The 18,918-nt window shown below is 37.9% G+C and overlaps 1 protein-coding gene across 1 annotated transcript; it reads right to left on the bottom strand.

Annotated features, from left to right (window-relative positions):
* Positions 1 to 6,108: 6,108 nt before the first annotated feature.
* Positions 6,109 to 11,223, bottom strand: LOC101577313 (interferon-induced very large GTPase 1-like). The gene has a single exon (XM_004648710.2). It carries the CDS (start codon positions 11,221 to 11,223, stop codon positions 6,124 to 6,126), a length of 5,100 nt encoding a protein of 1,699 aa, XP_004648767.1. The 3' UTR covers positions 6,109 to 6,123.
* Positions 11,224 to 18,918: the final 7,695 nt, after the last annotated feature.

Genomic DNA, 18,918 nt, shown 5'->3' on the forward strand with positions numbered 1-18,918 from the left:
CAGCCATGTGGATGTGTCACGGCCATTGCTTGGCCCATGTGCTCTCTGTGAAAGCCTGAGAGAATGCTTTCTCTCCATGTGATCGAGTCCAAATTTCTTGATAGTTTTCCTACCCTGGAACCCTATGTTGTTTTAAATTAACACTTTGTTAAGCTCAGCTGGCTTCAAAGACTCCTAACTAGCATGTTCAGTTAAAATGGAGTAAGAGAAAACTTATGCAAATACACTTTCTCTGGCAGTATATGTGCACTGTATCTATTCTGAAAGGACTGAGGCCAAAGTCATGTGCTACTTTTTATATTTTTTTTTCTTTGAGCCATACTTTCATGTTTAAGCCTCTTTCAGTGGCATCATGATAGTTCTCTAATTTAATCATATTTATATCTTTTCATTGATATGACAATATGTCATGGACTGGCATTCAAAAATCTCAATTAAGTTTGTTTTCAGTTTCTCTAGTGTGGTTTACCCATATGTGTTAGTTGATACATTGTGTCAACTTGGCTGAATCAGCTCAGCAGTTCTGGGAGTGGGGGCCCAGCCCTGCCCCACTTCAGTGGAGAAGTCCCAGTCTTCTGAAGAGCTTGATCTTCACAGCCACGCCTCCACACTCAATGTAGAAGGAAGCTTGATGGCCACTGCAGCTGGTGCTCCCCCTCTGCTCTTCATTGTTTTCTGCCGCATGAACTGCTGTCATTTGCCTTGGAGCCAGCAGAATATGGGCTGAACCATTCAGTAACTGTGAGCTAAATAAACCTTTTCTTCCTTCATTTTGAGTGTTGGGCATTTGTCCCAGCAACAAGTAAAAATGTAACTAACACATTATATTAATACAAAGACATCCAGTTCTCTTTCAGCAGATGGAGGTGAAGGAGGCAAGAGGATGTAGATGTTTTCTGACCATATCTTGTTGTACATGTCTGTCAGCTTTTTAAATAATGTGTCTCTGTGTTGTAAGAAGACACCTCTCCCTCTTCTTCTTTCTACTATCACCACCATCTTAAAAGATGTAATCAATAATACCACTGTCTTTCCCAGTCTGTCTCATTTCCCCCACAAAAACCCAGAGTATTCTTGAAGTTATAAATAAATTTTATTCTTTTTCTAGGGTGTCTTAATTTTCACCCAAATATATGATGTCATCTTTCAACTCTCCTAATTCCTGTGACAGTTATATGTTGTTTGTTAGTTTTCTGTGTATTTCAACTTTTCCCCTGTGTTGTATAGCAACTACTCTCTCTTCCTTTTATGCTGACTGCTTTTATTTAACTAAGCAGAAAACTGATATATATTGAACATCAGTTGTATACTGATAATATACAACTAATTTGTATTACAAAATTTTGTATTACAACATAATTTTTTTTGGTGTGAGGTAGGGTCTCAGTATGTATTCCAGGCTGGCCTTGAACTCATTATGTAGCCCAGGGTGACCTTGAATTTGCAGCAATCCTCCTGATCTTGAGTGCTGGGATCACAGGGTTGTGCCGCCTTACCCAACCTACATCTTGTAAATTGTTAGGCTGCACCTGTAATTTTGTATCTGACCCACCTGAGATTTCTTCAGGGTAACATCCCATTGTCTGTGGTATAGAGATATGATACCACACCTTCCAAATGGTATGGGAAATAGTATAACTCCTAATATGTTAAATGTCTCATGCACAGAGTTTATGTTCTCTAAAATTAAAGAATGAATTCTAGGAACAACAAAAGTTAAGAGTAGGAAACTTTATACAAAGGATGTAAAGCAAGGGAAGCAAAGGGATACAAAGCTCCTGCCTAAGAGAAACAGGAGGGGACACCCATAAAATGGGTTGACCAGCACCCCACTTTTCAGGGGAAGTTCTATAGAGCACAACCATGTAGGTACAATGTGGGTTACAGTTATGATCAACCAGTAAGATTATAAGTGTAGATATTTAGTTAACATTGATCCAGTGGGGAATCAAGTTATGTCATATATGTGCAGGGAAAGAACAAAGATCTTCTCAGGAAGGTGATGGATCTGGGGGTCTTAGTTGCTCACTGAGGTAACTAGTGCGTATCTAAACTTTATCAGAACAGGTATCTCATTCTGTTGGGAGTACACAGGCCTGGCCCTTTTGTTGCTATCTTGAGGCCTGGCCTCCAACTAAAGTATCTGCAGCCACAGTTGTAATGTGTTTTCACATTTAAAATTTTAAAAAAATTTATGGAAAAAATAAAATAAGATTTCAAAATAAAATAACAGGAGAATAACAATAGTTAATTCATCATATATTGTTATCTTTAAAGTAATTATTTGGAGAGCAAAATATAGTCTTGAAAAATTGTCCAAATGATATGAGCATAAATTTTTCTTTTCAATGAAGTAAGAGAAGCTAGTAGTATGACTATCTTTTTTTAAAAAAACATTTTTTATTAGGAGGGTACATTTTTCATAATCAAGGAAACAATATTGGTACATTATTAACTAAAGTACGTCCATTATTCATATTTTCTTGAATCTCTATCTGATGCACATTTTTTGCTTCAGGACCATATGAAGACACCCTCTTGTATCTAATTCCTCTTATTTTCTTAGGATCTTTGTGGCTGGGGTAGTTTCCCAGACTTTATTTTTGATGAACCTCTTAGTTTAGGAAAGTGCTGGTCAGATGGTGTTTTATAGGGTGTCTCTCAATTGGAACTCATCTGATGATTTACTCATTTTTAGACTACAGTGCTGGGTTTTGGGGAGGAAATACATAGAGGTAAAAAGCAGTTTTTATCCAATATGGCTTATTGGTTTTGACATTCACTTTGACCACTTGGCTAAGTTAGTTCTTTTCTTCCTTTCCATTTTGTACTCTGGACGGAAGCTAATGTGTGTGGCTCACACTTAAGGAGAAAGGACTGCTATGGCATTTTATGCAGGGTGCAGAAGTCTTCTGTATAAGAGATTCTCTATTTACTTAATTGATTTACTAATATCAGTACAGACTCATGGATATCCATTTTATATTTTGGGTTATAATCAAATAGTGTTCTTTTTGTTCATAGTGTTTTAGCTTTGGCCTTTGGCTTTTTCAGTTGATTCCTGTTTTCCTAGGACATCCCCCATCTTTGTGTTGTTAAATAAATGTTTTTGTTGGGGGGTGGGAAGGGGGCTTTTACTTACTTTCAGACCCAACAAGATGCTCCAGGTTCTCATTAAATGTTTCCTGTACCAGAATTAGCTGTTTCCCTACAAAGCTCTCTGTCTCTGTCTCTCTCTGTCTCTGTCTCTCTCTGTCTCTCTCTCCCTCCCTCTCTTCCTCTCAGAACAGTATTAAAAACACACAAGACCTGAGTTATAGGTGTGTTGTTACAAAAATGTTGTATCCAGGGCCATTCAGGTGATAGAGTGAGGAAGCTCATGTAGTAACACGTATTTCTACACATATCTATAGATTTTTAAAATAGATCCATCTCTATAGGGATGTTAGGTCAAGCATGAGTTCCTATGAAGTTTTCAGTTTTATCTCAGTATTACCTGTTCTCTCCATCCTCCTCCTTTGGTGTGGCCTCTTCCAACAAGAAAAACCTGGTGGCCACCGTGCATTGGGTTGTTGTTCATGTCCAGTATACATATGTAATATATACAGGTTTAATAATGCAGTTGTCTCTTTTCTCCAGCATTTGATCCTTACACGTCTGACATCCATCCCTTCCCTTTGCTTGCAGCCGTAACCTGCATTTTGTAAGACATGTGCAGGTTCCTCATGCATCTTCCCTGAAAGCCTATTTGCTCACTTTTTCATGGCAGACTTTCTTTTTTTAATATTAATTTTACTGAGAAAGAAATAGCATTTAGACAGTTTCAAAACAGGTTATTATGACAGTTACAATAATTATTACATTGCATACTGTTGTCTTTGCAGTAGCTATTCATAGTACAAGATGCAGATATGATATCTTGTCTAAACACTGTTACTACAAATCTTTCTTCTCATGGAACTAAGAGAAAGTATCTGTATATCTTAACATATATATATATATATATATATATATATATATATATATAAACAAAATGGTCCTTCATTTACATCCCCCTTTTTTGTTTACTTTTTCAGAGATGGGTATTGCATTGCCATTCAAATATTGTAGGTGTGTGAGGGTTGGAGAGATAACTCAGTGGCTTAAGTGCCTGCCTGGCAAGCACAAGGTCCTGAGTTCAATCCCCAGTACCAAAACAAAACAAAACAAAACCAAACAAACCAACAACAACAACAACAACAACAAAAGTTTTGGACTCTTTTAGAATATTTTGCTGAGTTTACATACCTGTAATATTCAAATAACAGAACTTAACAAAAAAAGGGGATACAGGTGAATGTCCATTTTGTATCTGTGTATTCAAAGTGGTTAGGATAGATATATAGTTACATTCTCTTAATGAATAGGGGATTTGTTCTAATGGTGTTTGTAAATAGGATATCATGTCTGCATCTTGTACAGCAATTAACCACTAGGAAGAATGTATGCAATGTGTTAATTATTGAAACTGTCCTACAAATTTGGTTTGAAACTGTCTCATTGCTATTTGTTTCTCAATAAAATTATGGAAAAAAACCCACAAAACAAATATTGCAGGTGTGTGAATTCAGCAAAGTAATCCAAAATCCTGAGGGGATTACTGGCCTTGTCAGATCAACAAGTTACAGTTTTTGTTATATAGGTCTTGCTTTATCTTATATAGGTCCAGCAGAAAAGTATAAAAACTAGATATAAAAAGTAAAACCATATAATATGCTGATCTGTAAAAGGCTCAAGTCAACAACTTATGACATTGCCAATCCTATGGACAACCCACTAAAATTCCCTGGACTTTCAAGCTGGGTGAGAAGAGCCAAGGAGGAAGATGAGGTCAGGCTGGTGGAGACTGGGCAGATGGGGTTTTCAGGGTCTCCATTTACACATGAGAACCTTGTGGCTTTGACCCTGCAGTGGACCTGTCTCTATGAATTATGCACATTCAGCAGCCAGCCCTGCTGAGGATGTGCTGGCCCAGCATGAGAGTCCCCAGCCACAAGCAGCAGGAATAGGAACGCAGTGGCCCCTCCGAGAATTCTCCCTCTGTAGGCACCAGAGCCCTGGCAGGAGATGACACGCCAGGCTAGGAGTGTCTGCCCGTGGATTGCTGGAAGCTTTCCTGCTCCTCCCAGGCTTGCAGCAGCTGCTTTCACAGAGCCCCAGGCTGCCATAGTATAACTATCTTGAATATCTTGTCTTTCTTTTGCTTGCTCTGTCTCTCTCTCTTTGTCTCTTTCTGTGTCTCTCTCTGTATCTCTTTCTTTCTCTTTCTCTTTCTCTGTCTCTGTCTCTCTCTCTCTCTGTCTCTCTGTCTCTCTCTCTCTCTCTCTCTCTCTCTCTCTCTCTCTCTCTCTCATCTATCTATTGGTACTGGGAACTGAACTTAGGACTTTGTGCTTGCCAGGTAGACATTGTGCCACTGAGATATATCCCCATCTGATTCTATATATTTGTTCAAATATTATATTTTTATAGTTACTCTAAAAATTTGGTGGCAGCCTAAGATGAATTTAAATTTCTGTTAAGGTGACTTCCTCTGAAATATCATATATTTTATAATTTTTTTGGTCTTTATTTTTTTTTGTCTTTTTTAGACAGGGTTTCATTATGCAGCCAAGGCTAGACTCAAACTTGTGTAGATCCACCCATTTTGGCCTGCCAAGTGCTAGGATTACATGAGTGGGCCAGCAAGCCTGGCCCATCATATATTTTAGAAAATATTTAGGGTAATATTTTTATTTTTTATTTTTTAATTTTTGGCAGAACCGGGGTTCAAACTCAAGCCCTTGCACTTGCCAGAGGATAATATTTTAAAGTATGAAACTAACAATATAAATTAATTTTATCACAGGCTCATATATTTTAGTAACTTGATTTTGAACCAGAAGGAACTGACACAGAGAGAAAATACTTTCTTTTATAGGACATTATAAATTTCTAAAAGGTTGCTTGTTTAGCTCTCACATATTTCATTTAAAAAATGGGCAGTTGAGTTCTAGTTATGAGAAGCTTCTATTTTAGTATGGTATCAGACAGTGGCATTTTTGCTCAGATATCAAAGGTGTCTTCAGTGTTGTGGTAACTGAGTTACATTTTCAAGTCATTAAGTACATCTTGCTTTGTGATTATGGTCCATGCATCAGGGATCTCACCTTTATTTTTAAATTTTTTCTCGTATTTTTCTTCTAATGCTAATTTGAAGTGAAAGACAAACCATTTCCAATATGGCTGGGAGGATGAATCTGGGGTGATGCTCCAAGAGGCATAATCCCCTCCTGCCTGCCGGTAGGTCTTGAATGGGATTTTCAGGGTGTCATTCAGAACAAACAGAGTGTCACTTGCCACTGCAGTGGAACAACGGTCAATGGAGAACTCATCTGTTTTATACCAACATCCTCCACTGACAGCCTGAGGACGGTGGAAGAGAACACTGTGGTCTCCTTCATGTGTAGGAATGGTGTTGGTACAAATTGACTTACAGAAGGGACATTGTTTCCAGCAGCCAGAGAATTGTTCAGAGAGAATTTTCTCAATTATAGGAACCATTTCATCTATAGGTGTACTTAAAATTTTTTCTTCTATTTTTGTCATTGCAGCATCCAATGCTTCACTCATGGCTTTGTTGAGAAACTCCATGTCTTTTATCTCATGGTGTTCAATGCTTTGCAAGTCTGTTCGTGGAAACATCAAATTCTCTCCCAGGTGATCACAAAACAAATCCAACCACTCTGATGCAGTGCTGCTTTTATCTTTAGCTTCTGCTATGGACTCATGAGTAGCAGAGAGGATGGCAGTCTTGATGGCATCTAAACTTATTTTTAAAACAGTCTGTATTTTTTCACTGCCATTTTCTGAACAGTAGTTTTTAATATAATTTTCAGTGTAACTCCTGAAGAAGGATTCTGGATTATGAATGTATTGCCAATAATTATCAAAGTTTTCTTCCTCTGCCAGAGAAATGAGGATATGTTTTTCCAGCTGGGCCCTATTTCCATTGAATGCAGGGCAGGTAGCCTGCATGTCCCCAGCAATTTTAGGGGCCATATTTTCCCATACAGTGGTAGATAGAGCAGGTATGAGCTTGCTCCACAGAAAATCTACAAATGATTTGATAGAGGTTTCTCTTTGGCAGGAGAGCTTGAAACTTGTGAAGAAATCTTCTTTTTTACTTTCCAGGGAGATTATAGGATCATTTGATTTCTTGAATGTCCTGTGCATTTCATTAAAACTTTTTGATGCTCTCTCAAATAAACACAAAGATAAGTCAATGTTATATTTGCTTGTAAATGAGTACTTTTTGTTCATAGGTGCAGATGAAACTTCTTCTTCTATTATTCTCAGAATTTCATAAAAGTCATTTACATTGTAATCATGATTTTGCTTCCAAATATTAGTAATAGTTTCATCAAATCTTGAAAAAATGCGGTTAGTAGTCACACAAATTAACTCTTTATCACCTGATTCTAATTGATTTGTGAATAATCCACTCATTTTGACATGCTTATCATAATTGAGTTCAAATTGCTTTCCAGAATTTCTCTTTAGTTTGTTGGCCAAATTTTTCTCCATTTTGAAATGCTCCAAAAGGATGTTTTTAGAATCCATCTCAATATCAGGTTCTGTTGCTGGAGGAAGGTTGGAGGACACATCACAGACCCATTTACTCCAAAGTTGATTGAATTGCTTCTGTAACTCCTCTTCACTCAATTCCTTACCTTTTAGAATTAAAGCCATTTCTTGGCTCCTCTTCAATATTTCATTTTTATAGGTTGTCCTTTTCTCATTCAACATTTCTTCACTTTTCTTAAGAGCAATATATTTATTGGCTTCTTTTTTGGCATCTGATATAAGTTTCTCTTTAAAGATTAGTAACTTATTTTCAACATTTCGTTTCCACTGAGTCAGTATTTTACTCTCTGGGCCTTCATTAAAATATTTTTCAAAATCTTCCTTAATAGTTTCATATTCTTTTGTAATAGGATCTTCAAGTGAGCTTCTTTGGAGTGTCTTCACTTTTCCATTCTGAATCTGATTGTTCAGCTGATTCTGAAAGTGTAGCACATGACTCCTCAGCTTCCAGGACCACTGCTTATACATGGTTTCCAGTTTGCTCATGGCCATGACCTCTCGGGTATTTCTGAAGCTGAAAATAAAGTTCTCACTGACCAGAGCTCTCCACAAATCTTCCACTCGGTATTTCATATCTGAAATCTTCAGGATATTTACCTTAGATTCCTGTTTAGCCACTGAAAGGATTCTACTTTTTAGTTTTTGGACATTGTGACTATAGAGAAGATTAGGAGGAGCCATTGGGGGATTGCCATCCCACAGGTGAGCAAAGTAGTAAACATCAGTATTGATATCAAACTTAGTGACATCACTAAAGCATGATACATTTGAACACTGTTCTTGCTCAGCAGCCATTGCTGCCATCTCATCTAGTTTCTGCTGTAGCTGCCTTCGTCCTTCCATGGTTTTCTCTTTATCTGTAGCTTCCCTCACATTCTGATGGACAAAGAGGCAACTTGGGGAGATTTTCACTTGTTTCATCCTCAGAAAAGCTTGGACAGCTATTTGTAGAATATCTTGCATCTCTGATGGATTCTCTCCAAAAATATTGATCAGGATCAAGTTTCCAAGTCCAAAAACAAAGGTTGTCAACTCATCTCTGCTCTGGGATTTGGTCTTGAATTCTGGGGTCCTAAGTCCTTTTGTGTCGACCACCAACAGAAAATCAATTCCAAGTTCCTCTGTGAAGGTCTCTTCCACCTTCAGGAGCTGCATGTAGGCCCCCTTGGTGCACCTACCTGCACTGACACTGAACTGCAGTCCAAAAAGGGTGTTCAGTAGAGTGGACTTCCCTGAATTCTGTAGGCCAAGAATAGAAAGAACAAATAGTCTCTTGCCTGGAAGCTTCTCAGAGACCTTGTCAAATACTGCTGCTATCCATTTTAGAGGCACATAGGATGCATCCCCATCCATCAGCTCAATGGGCATGCCAGATAGCATCAGATCTGCAGCAATTTGGGGAAGAGAGAGAAAAACAATATCTCTTTTGGAGGAGGTTTCATCTAGTGCCTCATATATTTGCCCAATTTCTCGCAGAAGCTGTTCAATTCCCAAGGTACAGTCACTGATTTCTGTGGAGATAGCTTCCAGTTTATTTTGCCAGAGGTCCAGGGAGTTGCTCTTCTGTGCCTTTTGCTTTTCTGTTTGTGTCTTTGACCACAAAGATCTTTGTTTCTCATGCAGATTTTCCAAGTGTCCTTCAGTAAGACTGTCCAGAAACACACTCAGCCACTGCAAAAAGTAGAGTTTGATATGAGTTTCTGAGTGTTGTTGTAAAAATAGTAAGAAAGATCGCATTAAGTCATTGAGAGGAAAGGCTTTTACCACTTGTTTATCCCTTATTATTTGTTTTGCTGTCTCAATCTGACTTTTGTGTTGCTCAATACTTCTGTTCCTCTTCTGTCTCAGATGATAGAGTTCTCTGTCCTTTTTACACCAAAGATGCCAAAGTTCCCCCTGCAGGGGTAGTAAATTTTCCTTCAGGTGAGATAAATTCATTTCCCTCAGGAGGGCCATTATAATCTCTGCCTTTTCTTTGGCTTCCTTGCACTCTCTCTGGTCTTCATCAACCAGGAATCCTTGTTTGCGAGCAATGTGGGAACAGTCTTCTATGCTGAGAGTATGGTCAGAGAGCTCTAGCAGATGTCGGATTGCAATGGTGATTTCTTCCATTAACTCTGCCTTATTTCTATTCCTTAGGCCAATTTTTATTCTTCTACCAGAATTATTGACTATATTTTTATCTTTGTCAGTAAGCAAACAGATCATAGGTGACTTTGATGACTGCCACAGGTCACAGACAATTTTTCTGTTTTCTCCATTGTCATCAGAGGCTGACATGAGGATCACAATGAGAGAAGAGACCTCCTGCAAAAAAGCAAGCTGCTGCTTGTGTTTCTTTGTATCACCATGAAGATTGGTGAAGGTCACACAGTTGTCAAATCTGTCTTCATGTTCTTCCCCAGGATAGAACCAGTAGAATTCCACTACACCCTCCATCAAAAGACAGTCTTTGCTGCTTCCCTTGCAGTGTCGGTGGAAAAACACATCATGTTTATTTTTACTGAGAAGGCAGTTTATGATCTGAGATTTGGAAGCAGAAAGGCCATTTCCAACTCTAATGAAGGACACAATGGAGGTGGGCACACAACACATCTGCTGGTTATGAAAACGGTACCTTCCTTGTGATTTACTTGAATGCTGCCAACTCCTCTTAATTTGTCTGAGACACCAGAGAGAGAATTCAATTTGCGAAGTACAAGGGTTAGGTACCAAAAGTGGTAGGGCAAATTGGCAAATAGAAAGTTTTCCCAAAATATATTGTCTGGCAAAGTCATCTGCACAATGAAAAATTGCCATCTGAATATCCATTGGGTGAATATGAGGCCTAGGGTTAGTGGTAACAGGACTATTACCATCACCAAAAGAGTCTTCATATGGATCAGAATCTTCATTTTCCTCATCAGAGGCACTTGTGTAAAGCTGATGTTCTAGCTGTTCTTGTTCTCTGAAGACCAGATACCTGAACCCATAATCAAGCATCTGTAGCTTCTGTAGGAAATAGAATGGAAGCTCCCGCTCTGATCTGGGCTGGATTCTGTAGACAGAAGTCTTGTAGATCAGATGAAAATTAACTTTGCCCATCTTTTTTGGGAAGTAATGTTTTAGGTCTAAACGTTGGAGTAAATCTTGGAAACCTCTATTTTCTATCATGTCCTTTTTAGCATTGTCTTTATTATGTAGTTTCCTCTTCACTGCTTCTTCATGACTCTGCCTTTTTTCTAAAAACAGATACTGTAGATCTTGAAGTTTGTCATCATTTTCATTTATCATCTCCACTGGTGACTCCTGTAACTTGGGGTGAGTATTTGAGTGTGACAGACCCATCAACTTTTCCAGGGCTGTTTCTTCCCATGGATACTGCACCTGGGATTTCAGAATCTGGAAGTCTTTCTCTTGTAAGTCTTGTAAGGTCTGTGTACAAGTCACTCCCAGTTGTTCCTTCAATTTGGGCAACCAAAAGCCAGTTTCCAGTCCCATATTTTTCATAGTCTCTTGGAGATCTTGCTGCATTTTCTGTTCAAGGAGCTGTGTGTCAGTGTTGTCTGCAGTGGCCATGGCTGTGTGGAAAACAGACACCCAGTTACCTTTATGTTTTCTGACAGGAAATCTCAGTCAGACCTTTATATCTTATCACTTAGATTTTCCAAATTTTTGTTAAGGTTTTTCTATGTGTGTTTATGATATTTATGTAGAAGACATTGTTGATGTTTCAAACATGGGTTGGTTTATGATACTGGATGAGTTTCAACTTAGTATCCTCATTTTTTGAACTTGGTCTTAGAATCAATTACATGAAAATCATTAAATTATGGGATACAATTTGAAAATGTGTATGAGTTTCACAGCTTTTTAGCTTTGATTTTTTGTTTTTTGTAACAGGGATCAAACTCAGGACCTTGTACTTGCCAGGCAGACATGCCACTGAGCTATATCCCTGGCCCAAGTTTCACAGCTTTTTAAAACAACATGACAACATTGTTCAATTACATTTCCTCTTAGTTTCTGCTGTATCAGAAAACTGTATCAACTGATTTCATTTCTAGCTCTCTGTTTCTCTTTTTCGTTGTACTTGTTTACTGTACATATTATTACATTCATCATTGTGAATTGTTCCATGTATAGAACTCATATTATTTTACTTTACTTCCTGTTCCACCCCTTACTTCTCTTGAACTTTTTTTTAAAGGTTTATCTGCCCCTACCATTTTTCCTTTAGTTTTTTCTCTCACAAAATTTTATTAGATTATTATAATAAGCATCACATCTGCATCTGGGTTGAGTGTTTATTTCCTGTAAAACTCACATTGCAAATCAAGTGTCATATGACAGTTTTGAGGGATTCAGCATTTCAGAGGTGATTAACAATGAAGAATGCTCTAATTATTGGGATTAATGCTATTATGAAAGTGTTAATTCAGTCCCCTTTTGCCTCTTTACACATCTGGCCTCTGTATGTGGAGATGTAGCAAGAGATCTCTAGTAGAATGCCTGTACTTCCCAGTCTCCAGAGCAGTTAGCCAATAAATGTAAGATCACTGTAAATCACACATTTTTAATATTCTATTATAGCAATACAAAATGGATTGGGACAAAAATGGAAACAAAAACAAGATATTACTATAGCAATAAATCAAAACTATGGAAGCAGGATTGTAATGAGATGATAGATTGATGCTGAAAGAAATTGGAAAATAAATGTAGTAAGAATGTAAAGTTCTACAAATAGAGCATGAATAGCAAGTCTTATGAAGGCTGAGATGAAGAGAAGAACTATAGTTAAAGTCTGAATATATCTAGATATATTTTCTATACTATAACTTGGTCATGGTAAGAATATTGTTAAAATATAATGATGGTAAAAGAATTCTGTGAAGTCTCAGAAATGAATGAGTTGTTGGAAGCCAAGTTTATCTTTCTTACAAAGAAGCAATGAACTTAAATGAATAGTATCTTCCCTGAGGGGTATATAAAAGGAAGAATTTAAGCATGATAAACTAGTGTATTTAACAGAAGAAATCTCAAAGTTGGAAAGGACTTAGTGAACTGCATGCTTTCTCTCAACTGTATAAACATAATAAAATGAAAAAAATAATTTAAAAATGAAATTTATAAATACAGAATCAGAATTTAATGATTTGGAACTATACTATTCTGATTATATGGTATATATGTGAAAAAAGTTAGTGTTGGAAAGATAGGCAAGCATGTGGCCAAAGGAGCATTTGATAAAGACATTAGTATGGCTGGCAGGAAGCCAAATGTTATTAATTAAGATAGTGGGAAAATAACCCAAAGGCATTTCAGAAAAGTTTCAGGCTTCCACTTCCATTTGGAACCAGAATGGTGGGTTCTGCGGGGGGGGGGGGGGCTCAGAAGTTGCCAGAGAGCAATTCAGCAGTTCAAAGAACTCTAGAATTTTCTCAGCTACCTAAGATCTCATATTCTGTTGCAGAATCTCCCATATCCTGATTCTGTCATCTGTGTCTCAAGTTGTCCCTGTGTTTGGTGCTGATCACTGTGGAAAGCAAGTCATAAACTTTTTTCCTATCCACAAAGTGCTAATTCTCCATACACACACATATTTTGATGTAGAGCTTCTTCCTCCTAGATTTGTAAGAATGCTGCAGAGAAGGCCACAGGGACAGCTACCATAGAGAGGGTCTCCATTTTTAAAAATAAATTCTTAGGCAGATTACCCTCACAGTTCCCTTACTAATGACACCACTGTATAATGCCAGCATGGGAGCTTCAGGGAGGAGACTACAGCTGGTAGGAGTGGCTATGGGGCCTGACCCCAGCAAAACCATAGGAGCAGGGCTTCTCGAGTCTTGGAGATGCTAAGCTTAACCCAGTATGTAGAGGATTTGGGACACTGATTTGTCAGAGATCTAGACAGGATTTAGTGTTGATTAAATAATGCTGTCCAACAGGACTTTGCCTCCTTTCAAATGGAAAAATCTTCACAATTGCATTTTGTAACTAAATTAACACATTTGATTTTACTAACTCACAGATGAAAACTTTGCCACAGGATATATTGGACCTTACACTTCCATTTCTGGTTGGGACCAAAATGAAATTTGGTGTTTTGAATTGATTCTGGAATAAATTGTGTTTTGGAGCAATTAGATTAGAATGAGTGTATTTTGTATGTGAGATAGAACAGGAGTTTTTTTTTTTCTTAATCATTTTGGGGATCATGTTTTACTTTAAATGTTTTTCTTCTCTAGATCTCATGTTGGAATTCAAATGACATTTTAATAGCTTTAAAATGTAGGTCCTTTAAAAAATTAAGAAATTGAAAAGGCAGGACCTTTGAGAGGTGATTAATTCATGAAGATTATGCCCTTACTATATGATTAACCCCATCATAAAAGAGGGAAATTAGTCCATTTTGCATTTCTCTCATTTATGTGATAACTTAGTGAGAAAGCCCTTCTCTGGCACCAGAGTAGTATTTTGGTCTTCCCAGCTTCCAGTTGTATGAGCTAAAAGTTTCTGTTTCTTTAAATTACCTGTTCTTGAATATCCTGTTATAGCCATCCATAATAGGTGAAAACAGCATCTTACATTTATTTTTGTCTTGTTGTTTCTATCTTTCATAGTGTCATTAAAATTTGAATCTAGAAATTAATATGAATGAGTCAAGGATGCATGTTGCAAATTTTAATGTAACATCTAAAAGCAATAGTAAAATAATATAATTTCTAATCTAACACAGGTAAATAAAAGGTTGAATATCTGACTATGCTGCTATCAAGCTACTGTAGTCTGTGTTATTCTCTAACAAAATACCCAAGAATGAGTGATCTATAAATAATAGAACACCAATTTTCATATTTATGGAGGCTGAGGATACACAAGCAAGGCTTAAAAAGTTCAGTGCTTTGTGAGTACTGTACTTGGTCTCTACTTGCTGCTTTCTCACATGGTAGAAGGCACAAACCTTCCATTATTTCAAACAGAAAAAAGTGTCTAACTTGTTCCATATCAACTTTTTTTTTCATTTATGTGTTTGGCACAGGGTCTCACTACGCAGCTTGGACTTATGGTGATCCTCCTGTTTTCAGCCTCCCCAGCACTGGGATTACAGGTGTGTGTCACCACACCTGGACTCAGACCGGCATGGCATGTGGGACAGGGGATTGAACCCTGGTCCCTGCACTTGCCAAAGCAGGCACTGAGCTGTCTTGCTGACCCTTCCATGTTGGTTTTTTGTAAAGCACTGGTGCATTTCATCAAAGAGGTACTCACATTACTGAATTCCTTTCCAACAGGCTCCAGCTATTCATATCACAGCAAATGAATATTGGGAGATATTTGCAGAAATTTATCAATATTTGTAAGGTACAGTGGAATCAGTAGTCAGTGAGGTTATAGCATTAAACATGAGTTAAAAAGAAGAATGATCAGGAAATACTTTTCTACAGTGACACCTTAAAAATTATAGAGAAACAAATCCCCCCCAAAAGGGAAAGAATAAAAATTAAGCTAGAAAGCAAAAGTGGAACACAAAATGTAAAAAAAATCAGTGATACCAAAATCTATTTCTTTGAAAATATTTTCTAAAAAGAAGATAACACAGGCTAAGAAAAAAAAGAAGGCCGAATTCTAATATCAGAATAGTGATGAGACCACTACTGCTAAATCTAGACATTAAAATGGTAAGAAAGGAGGACTAGTCTTCCAGGATGAGGTGCTTGGAACTCTTGGTAACTAGCTTTGCCAGAGGAATCCAGTGCCAGTCCTATCAGGCTATATGAAGGAAAGGACCTGAATTGGAACTGGGTAGAGGAACAGAGAGTAAATCCACTCTAACAATGGGAAACACTTTGCATACAAACTCAAAATTTCTGATCTGTTTTAATATATAACCATAGTTCTTCCTTCTGTGGCCTAAAGGAGAAAACCATTAGTTACCAAAGTTTGTTAATCTCTAAATTCTGTACTGAAGCTAGGATGTCATATCTGTCTTAACTACTTGTCCTCCTTGGGGTAATAATTTTGGAAAGCACAGGATTAGTAACCTCACAAAAGCCATACACTGAAATTGGAGGACAATGCCAAGTGAAAACCAACATTCTACTCTCAATTAATTGAGAAGGCAGGATGATCTCAGGACAGACACAAGCTAGGAATCTGATACACAGAAGATATTCCTGAAGAACAGATTCTTCCTACTGTGGCTCTAATAGTGTGATATAGCTACCTACTATCCAAGTTTCTCAAGAATTATCACAGAAATAAAAATAAAGAGTACTTTCTGACATGGAAAATGATAATGCAAAGGACCTAAATGCAATCTAAAGCCCCCAGTCCAACCAGAACAAATCCAGGAAATATCAGAATATAAAATTGGAAGTCACACACCTGAATCTCTGAAAAGATTGCAACTGAAGTAAAGAAAGAACTACAGGGCTGGCTAGATAGCTCAGCAGACTGCAGCACCTGCTTAGACAGAGCACAGTGGCTGGTGTTCAATCCTTAGCATGCTGTGCTGGTCCTGCTCCCAGGGCATGCAGAGACGGTGACTGAGACTGAGCATGGTGGTATGCACCTGTGATCCCAGAACTTGGGAGGCTGAAAACAGCAGAATTACTATGAGTCTGATCTGTGTAGTGAGACCTTGTAGACCCTGTACCAAATATATAAAAAAAGAAAGTCCAAATGTGTAGAGAGAAAATCATATCAGAAAGAATCTGTCATGTAGAAAGGAAGTAATAACTATAACAAATGAACTGTTGAGTGTATCTAAAGAAGATACTGACTGAAAATACAGAGAAGCATAGAAAAATGATGGAGACCAATATACAATAGAGGAAAGAAATAGAATGCATAAAGCAGTGACGCACTCCTCTGGTGCTGCCTGCACCCTGCACCCTGAGCAGCCAGAAACTGGAGGTTGAGCCAGGCATGGACTCCAGTGGCAGTGGTGGTGGCAGCAGCAGCGGCAGTGGCTCCAGAGGAAGAGAATGAAAAAGGAAAAGCAATCCTTTCTGCAGCTGATGGTATAATTGCCTTTTGATGTTAGTGTTTCTGGAAGAACCTTGACTGCTCAGGGACTTTCAAACCCTGCTGTTCCTAATCTTCAATCCTCTTCTGATCACTTTAGAACTAGGATTGCCAGGCTGTGCTGTTAATAGGTGACCAAAGACAGCCAAAACAGTCATAATCGAAGAATTCATGTAAAAGTATGATCCTGGAAGTCACATGATCAAAAGTCTGAACTTTTTTTCTGCAAACACCACTCTGGTGATTCAGGTACTAGCTTTATGGTACTGCTCATTAAAGCCAAGTTTGTGATGCACCATGGAAGGCTCGCAGCACAACTTTGTTCATGTGATATGTTTACTAAATCTCATCTGAACTTCCATAGCCATAAAATATTCCTGACTTTTTCCCCATCACTTCTGTTATTTGCTGCAGCAGACTCTCTTATACTTCAAGTGTGATGTATAATTACAAATTGTGGAGAAACACAAAGTGTACAGAAGGCTCCACAATTCTCAATACTGTTTAAAATAGAAGCTTGTGAACATAAAAAATACCAGAGTGAAAGTAATACCATTTATTTGCCTGTACTTGAATTTGAATTTTATCCTCAGGATATTTTTGTTTGTTCAGCCTTAAAACTAGAGATTTTGGAATCATTTTCCAGAGATCTTTCTTGAATCCAAGTCTGTCTGTCTATTTACCATCTCTCATCTATGTCTCTCTGTCTGTCTGTCTGTCTGTCTGTCTGTGTCTGTCTGTCTCTATCCTTCTATTTATCATCAGTTCTGTATCTGTATATCCACTATTTATGTCTTACATACTGTTTTCTAGGTGCTCCCTAAGACTTCTATGTAATCCACTCCTCCATGATTTCACTCCAGGGTGTTACCATGGAAGAATCTTGAACTTTCTTCATTCAATTTGAATTCTCTTCCATTCTAGCTCTCACACTTCTTTACCACCTCAATTTCCTACACTGTTACTTTCATTTTGTTTCCTGACTTCCAGAAAGTCAGGGGCTCTGGAGTATCTCTCATGAGCAAGTGTAACAAAGTATAAAACCTTAGACTCTTCTCAGGTAAGGTATTTAAGCCTACCATATCATATGACATCATATTGGAGTGACAGAAACCTTTCAAGTTTGCATTTCTTTTGTTAGTTTATACAGTGGCTTTATTTTTTTTCTATTGACTCCAAATTGTGCAAAGCTTTATTGTAACCAGGTAGAAATTCTAGATGTCAATTCAACATTCAAGCATATGCAGATCTATCATATTTTTATTAGGCATAAACATTTTATCAAAAAGAGTTACATCATAAATTATAAATAGGGGATTATTTAAAGGAATCAAAAGCCAAACTACATAGGAAAACTTAAAGAATCAACAACTTGGGTGTCCTCTTTTTGAAAAGGTTTTGCACCTCAAAAGAAATCACCAAAATCTGGATGTGGTGGTGCATGCCTATCATCCCAGCTGCTGGGGAGACTGAAAACAGAAGAATCACTACGAGTCTGATCTTCATAGTGAGATCCTGTAGACCCTGTACTAAATACAAAAAAAAGAATAACTATTCTTTCAGGAACCAACAATATAATGCTAAATGATTTAAGATGCTCTTAGCAAAATAATAATGATAACAACAACAAAAGCATTTACACAATACTAAGCTATTGTAGGCAGCTGAATTAGATACATATATTATAGGCAGTCAGACAGGGCCAGGCACTCAAGGAGACAATATATAAGACATGGTGACTTTACAGCTTTGGAAGAGAAAGACACTCCCCCACAGGGGGCCAGACCTCCAGACAAAACAGTAAAGAAATGTAGCTGCATGCTTCCCTAGGAATGGGCACCAGGTATTGATATTATAAATAGGTATCAATCACTTTGAAAGAGTTTAAATGAGTTGGTAACCCAACCTCCAACGGGAAGAGACTCTGTCTTGTTTTCTCCCCCTCTTGCTACATGTGACTCTTCCTCATTTGATTCTGATTTAATCAATGTTACCTGAGCAATGGTGCTTAGAATCTCATTGGCTGACCAGTTTTGTCCCACCTCATGCCCACCTAAGCAAGTTCCCATATTCTCCACTACCTAAGACTCATCTCACCACCTGGTTTTCCTCTCTGAAAGTCCCTGGGAGAGACAGCTTCCTGGGGACAACCCACTCCGAGCTCCCCTTCTCTCTCTCTTTTGGATAGAAGCTTTCTTGCACTCAATATATTCTGCCCATAAGCTCTGTTCATTCCTA

This window comes from Octodon degus, unplaced genomic scaffold, assembly GCF_000260255.1.
Source record: "Octodon degus isolate 3935 unplaced genomic scaffold, OctDeg1.0 scaffold00664, whole genome shotgun sequence".
NCBI lineage: Eukaryota > Metazoa > Chordata > Mammalia > Rodentia > Octodontidae > Octodon > Octodon degus.

Bases quoted from the DNA above. Each gene is read 5' to 3' on its own strand.
- LOC101577313 (XM_004648710.2), bottom strand. From the start codon at position 11,223: ATGGCCACTGCAGACAACACTGACACACAGCTCCTTGAACAGAAAATG.